At 46.1% G+C, this 6,590-nt stretch overlaps 1 protein-coding gene across 1 annotated transcript; it reads right to left on the reverse strand.

Annotated features, from left to right (window-relative positions):
* Positions 1–693: 693 nt before the first annotated feature.
* Positions 694–6,175, reverse strand: MFSD6L (major facilitator superfamily domain containing 6 like). Its single transcript, XM_032801681.2, has 4 exons — positions 6,106–6,175; positions 5,937–6,070; positions 5,215–5,289; positions 694–2,999 (listed from the first exon to the last, which is right to left on the reverse strand). The coding sequence occupies exon 4, from the start codon at positions 2,967–2,969 to the stop codon at positions 1,005–1,007; it is 1,965 nt and encodes a 654-aa protein (XP_032657572.1). The 5' UTR covers positions 2,970–2,999; positions 5,215–5,289; positions 5,937–6,070; positions 6,106–6,175; the 3' UTR covers positions 694–1,004.
* Between the last annotated feature and the right edge of the window lie 415 nt (positions 6,176–6,590).

The following is a 6,590-nucleotide window of genomic DNA, read 5'->3' on the forward strand; positions in this document are numbered from 1 at the left end:
ATACCCCTAGCTAAACAACCACCATAAATACCTAGCTCTTATAGGGGTTTTAATCCATAGACTTCAAAGCCCTTTACAAAATATCATTTATGGATGGGGAAAACTGAGGTGCAGGAAGGGAAAGTGACTTGTCCAAAGTCACCCAGCAGGCCAGTGGCAGAGGAAGCCAAGTCTTCTGAGATCATCTAGTGCTCTATCCACTAGACTAGACTGCCATCATAAACATGTGCAGTCTATGGCTGTGTCTACATTATGGACGTTATGCCGGCACAGCCTCCTAACGTAGATGCCGCCTACGCCAACAAAAGGGGTTTTTCTGTCCATGTAGGGACAGCACTTCCCCAAATATATTAGCTAGATCAACAGAAGCACTTCTGGTGACATAGCTGCATCCACACCAGGGGTTGTGTCACCAGAGCTGTTTTTTCACACCCCTGACCGACGTAGCTATGCCAATATAATTTTTCACTGCTGACCAAGCCTACAGCAAGACTGATTTTAGAGGTCAAACTAAAGCCAACAGGGTGTTTCTTTCATTAATAATCCTTATTTGTTGAAAACTAAGCCTGGGAGGGATGGTTTCTTACTGACTTTAGTGCACTGTAAATATTTAAAAATTGATTAGACTGTGCTAAGATACAGCTCCCACTGTCAGCAGCTATAGCTCTGAAAAACGTGCATCCAAATTCTGCCTTTGGATTAAAAACTAAATTGCAATTATTTTAGCAAACGCACATCTCAAAAGGCCTTCCACATGGATTTGGGAAACGTAATGATTAAGTTAAAAAATGCTACAAATATTTACTATAAATTAATCTTAAGAAAATAAAATTTATAAAACATGGTCTTGATACACAGCTTTCCAAGCAAATATGTACACGGTCTATTCCATCACTTAGGAATTATTAGTCATTCCTGGGCAATTCTTTCCCTCCTGCCTAATAATTTCACCTTTGTACTCTGAATTTGTTCTACTGCAGAACAGCTGATCAAATATGATTATGTTACCAATTCCTACTGAAGTTCTCATCTTTCATAGCTTTCACTAGCCAGTCCCTTTCCTTCTCCTCGTCAGAGTCACTCTCATCACTAGGATCTGCAGCCAGGAGACGAGAATAATTAATTTTTTTCTGCCGAGGCAACTTAGACTGGACAATCAGGAACAAGATTAACCACAGTGCCAAACTTATAGAGCATGCCCTGTACAGAACTGCCAAGCCAAAGTGGCTCACAACAAATCCGCCTGCAAAGCTTCCCAGGCTAGCTCCACAACCATATGAGAGGCCCTGAAGGACGATGTGCAGAGCTCTCTCTGTCCCAGGACTGGCTACATCGTCAACCAACATATTAACTGCCCACCATAAGGCACCATTGCTGAAGGCACACAACATCTGAATAGGCAGTACTGACCACGCATTCCATAGGAACGAATAGTACAGAAGCTGTGCTGAAAGGCAGCTTAAACTCAGTGCAACAGTACCACTACTTGAGAGAGCCCTTAGTAACTTGCTTTTAAACACATAAAGCACAATTTCAGCAATCAGTCCAACAGCCACTGAGACACCCATGAATAATTCACTGCTGCCTTTGTCCTGCATTTGCCAGAAGAGAAAATTCTGCACAGTAGATCCAATGACTCCTGTAAGGAAGACGGTGACAGCAGAGAGAATTGTTCGGCCATCACTTCCAATGAGGTTCAGAGCTTTGACAGTTTTGTTCACATGTTCTGTTTTCTTGGAAACATGGATAGGAAGAAAGACACTGATGAGCAATGTGAGTGTGATCAGTACAGCATAGCCATAGAAGTGCACAGCGAGACGAGAGATTTTAGCACTGAGGAAGCAGTTCAACTGATCTACAAATATGGTGATACCACAGGCTCCTCCAGATGCACCCAAATAACTCCAAATCCAAAGCTTCCCATATCGGTCAGTTGCATCAACAAAGTCAAGATATTCATAAAGACTGTCATCAACCATCCATTCGAGAGGTGCAGCCAACAGCTCCCAAAACACAACAGCACCTAGCACCATGAGAAAAATCTGGTGCTCACGGTCCAGAAAGTTAATATCTTGTAGGAGCTCAAAGTTGACATCCTGAATTTTTTCCCAGTGACTCGACAGATTTTCAAAAACATAAACAGCTTGACCAGCAGGGTGAGGGTTTGTTTGAAGTAAAGAAAATTCAGTACTTCCACCAAGAGAAAGGTTTTTCTCAGGATTACTATTCACATTCAGCAGCCCAACCTCTGGAGTTTTGGTTTCCTTCTCAAGCCTATGGATTGGTGTTTCATTTGAAGTGAGTGTCTCAAGTTCTTGTATCATCTCGTTAATTGCATTCATAGAAGAGGCTATCTTCCCAGAAGGCCTCTTATTGTAATGGTCTGCAGTTATACCCACTTCATCAGTTATTTTACCATTCTTTTTCTGTGCATCTGTAAAGGTAAACAACTCTTGGAAAGCTGAACTTGTTAGCGGTGGCTTTCCACTCATCACTGAAATATCTGTAGCTGTTCTTAGTGTTTCTGCAGACACCATTTCTTTATTGGTAACTGTACTGGGATTTACAGTACTCAGATTGTTCAGACTCACGTCAGGCATCTCGACTGAATTCAATAAGCTACTTGATTGCTGGCTTATATTACAATATTTGTACATGACATTCTTGCTCAAAGGTGGGACAAGTGTAAGCAGCAAACCGGTTCCCACTGAACACAGCAATGATCCAGTAATGAGAACTTTCCTTTTCCTGTGGCTCTTTGCAAAGTAGGAGCATAGTGGAGCCCAGAGAGATGATATTAAGTGCTTAATTCCAATGATAATACCTACTAAAGGGGCAGTCAGCCCCAGCTGCCGGAAGTAAAGAGTTAAAAATGGAATCACACAGGCATTTCCTGCACTGGAAAGAAAATGGAAGAGGCTGGCAACAGCCAGCGCTTTGTTAACATCCCACTGTTTATTTGTACTCATGGCTTTGGTTGCATGCTTTCCGAAAAGGACCTGAAAATAAATAAGACACAAAAACAAACCCTTTTTGAGTATTTTGTAAATAACAGGTAAGAAGTTAGAAGAGAAACAGACTTTTCATCAAGTGTCAAATATTTCACTACTTATAAGCCTGGCCGTTCAAATGTCAAGCTCCGAATGTTTAAATTGAAAAGTTTAAAAATGAAGTGCACTCACAAAAAGAGATTAGACTCATAGACTTTAAGGACAGAAGGGACCATCGTGATCATCTAGCTCTAGGGTGACCAGACAGCAAGTATGAAAAATCAGGACCGGGGTGGGGGGGTAATAGAAGCCTATATAAGAAAGAACCAAAAATTGGGACTGTCCCTATAAAATCAGGACATCTGGTCCCCCTATCTAGCTCTAGTCTGACCTCCTGCACATTGCAGGCCACAGAACCTCCCCTCTCTCCTACTTAATAGACCCCTAGCCTCTGGATGAGTTACTGAAGCCCTGAAATCATAGTATAAAAACTTCAAGTTACAGACATTAGAGATATTAGTCCAAATGAAAAGCCTGAACATAAGAATGGTCATACTGGGTCCATCTAGCCTAGTATCCTGTCTTCCAACAATGGCCAATGCCAGGTGCTTCAGAGGTGAACAAATAGAACAGGCAATCACTGAGTGATCCATCCCCTTGTCCACTCTCTGCTTCTGGCAATCAGAGGCTAGGAACACCCAGAGCATGAGGTTGTATCCCTGAGCATCTTATCAAATAGCTGGACCCCACCAAATCCACGGCTGTGAAAAATGAGTCATGGACCGTGAAATCAAATCTCCTCCATAAAATCTAGCTATTGGAGGAGAGGAGCAGGGCTGGGGGCACTGGGACTCCTACATGGCCGCTCTCAGGAGGAGATCAGACCCAGCTCTGGGTACCTCCCCCAGCTGCACAAAGCTCCATAATGCCTGCCTTCAGAGCCCAGCTCTGAAGGAAATGCAGAAGTGAGGGTGCAATCCAGTGACTGACCCCTACAACAGTTTTGCGACCCCCTATGGCCCCATTTCGGGTCAGGACTCCCATGGTTACAACACAGTGGAATTTCAGATGTAAACATCTGAAACTATGAAATTGACTAATTTTAAAATCCTATGACTATGAAATTGACCAAAATGGACCTTGAATTTGGTAGTGCCCTATTAATAGCCATTGATGGACCTGTCTTCCATGAATTTATCTAATTACTTCTTGAACCCCATTGTAGTTTTGGCCTTCAGAACCTCCCCGGCAATGAGTTTCACTGGTTGACGGTGTGTTGTGTGAAGAAGAAACTGCTTTTGTTAGTTAGTTATAAACCTGCTACCTATTAATTGCATTGGGTGACTCCTGGTCCTTGTGGTATGTGAAGGAGTAAATAACACTTCCTTATTCACTTTCTCCACACCATTCATCATTTTATAAACCTCTATCATCTCTCCCCTTAGTTGTCTCTTTTCCAAGTTGAAAGTCCCAGTCTTTTTAATCTCTCCATATATGGAAGCTTTTCCATACACTTAAATCATTTCTGTTGCCCTTCTCTGTACCTTATCCAATTATAACAAAATAATTGGTAACAAAACAACACAAAGTTAAGGTGCTGTCCCCATTCCTCAGTTTATTGTAATAGAGCTAAAAGACACTTAAGAAATGCTATCAGCATATCTAGTATTTGTGACCTAGCCAGTTCTGCAGCTACACTTCTGAAAAAACTCCACTAACTGTACTTTGTCTTACATCAATGAGGAGGAAAATCATCTCAAATTCATTGTATTTTGTGCCAGAAGCATTTTTCAGACTGTTTATAGATTTATGATACCTGGCGCTCCATGTAAATTCTGAAATTTCCTTTAACAAATCCTCACCGTACACTGTGTTGAATTTTCCTAAAAGAGGAGACAACATATTTCTGTAGCTCTGCTGGGGATTAGATGCATCTGGAAACGTTTTAAAGTCTCCACACCCAGCAGCTAGCAGGGCTGAATGATACTGTAGAAGGATGTATACTTAGATTTCAGAAAAAAGTACTCCTGTTTTTTGGCGGATACAGACTAAAACGGCTGCTACTTTCAAACCTTAGATTCCAGAGTACAGAGGATTATTAACACAGTATTTACTATTTCTTTAACAGTGGCAGCATAAAGGTTTCCAAGGCAAAATGGTAAATGAATGGCACAAAGACTCTGTACTGGTAAGTGATAAGAACACATGTGAGTAAGCAACTTACACAATATTTCTATGGTGCTGGGATCAGGAAGCAGAATGTGCATGACAGAGTCTGAATCTGGTGACGCTTACATCACTGTGAATCAGAAATAATTCCATTAATCAAAGAGTTATACATTTGCATGCACAAGAGAGACCAGACTCAGGCCCAGATGTACTCCAACCTATTGCTGCTGGATACTGGGAACACAAGTCCCTAATCTGTTTCCTGTTCTAAGGAGAATTATACAGGGATATGGCACACAGGTAAGCACCGGACCAGGGCTCCCTACAAAGGCTGGGGAATCTCTAGAGGTTTCTAAGAACAGGCTAGACAGACATTATCAGGGATGGTCCAGGGTCACTAGGTCCCGCAAGGCGTGGGGGGGGTTAGACTAGACAACCTCTCAAGGCCCCTTCCAGCCCCCCACTCCTGGTTGTGAGTTTCTGTGTGATGGCAGCTCTTTGACCCACCACGACTGCCCCCCAATGCCCATCGTCAACCCGTCCACTGGGCCATGAGGTCACCAGGGAGAGCCCCGCCAGCCAGCCAGGCCCTGCAGGGCCACCAGGGGCCTGCTCTGGGCTAGGAACAGGGGGCTCTGCCAGGCCCCACGGGAGGGGCGACTACGTGGGTGGGGGTAGGACGGGGGGGCTTCCCCCCGCCCGTTTCCTCATCCCTGGGCGACCTCCCCTCCCGCCGGGCAGCCGCCTAGAGACCAGCCCCCACCGCTGGTCCTGTACCTGAGGGCTGGGGCCAGCTCCTCGCGCGCGCGCCGTGCGGGCTCCCCCCGACCACGCACTGCGCACGCGTCACCTGCGCGGGCGTGGACCCGCCTCCTGCACCTGTGGAGGGCGGGCGCTCGCTCGCGCCGCGCCTGACACCTGCCCAGGGGGCCGGGCCCGGCTGCACCCCGACCCCACGGACAACGCGCGGCGGCCTCGGCAGCGAGGGGGTGCTGCTGGGAGACGGCCAGCGACCACCGAGCTGCTCGGCTCACGAGGGCTAGAGGGGCCGGCGGCGCGGCGGGCACGGGGAGAGCGCAGCGCCCCCGGCTGGAGGGGAGAGCGAACTGCAGTCTGGACCCGCTCCGACTTTTCTGCCCTCCCCTTTCCCTGCCACTTCATCTTCACACCATCCCTCCCCTTCACCTTCCTCCCGCACGGCCTTCTCCCCTTCACACACCCCCTCCCCATTTCCCCCGGTGCCTTGCCCTCCCCATCACGTGCCCTTCTCTTTCCTTCCCGCACAGGCCTTCCCCTGCTCCACAGCGTCTGCTGCCCTGATACATGATGCTTCTATCAGCGCTGTTATCTTGCTGCGCTCGGGATGTGTTTTTTCACAACCTGACGCGAATTTGCAGCGCTGTAAGTGTGAGTGTAGCCATACCCTATTTT

This window comes from Chelonoidis abingdonii, chromosome 13 (genome assembly GCF_003597395.2).
Source record: "Chelonoidis abingdonii isolate Lonesome George chromosome 13, CheloAbing_2.0, whole genome shotgun sequence".
NCBI lineage: Eukaryota > Metazoa > Chordata > Testudines > Testudinidae > Chelonoidis > Chelonoidis abingdonii.

What these genes read in the sequence shown, in the direction of transcription:
- MFSD6L (XM_032801681.2), bottom strand. Translation starts at nt 2,969, where the DNA reads ATGAGTACAAATAAACAGTGGGATGTTAACAAAGCGCTGGCTGTTGCC.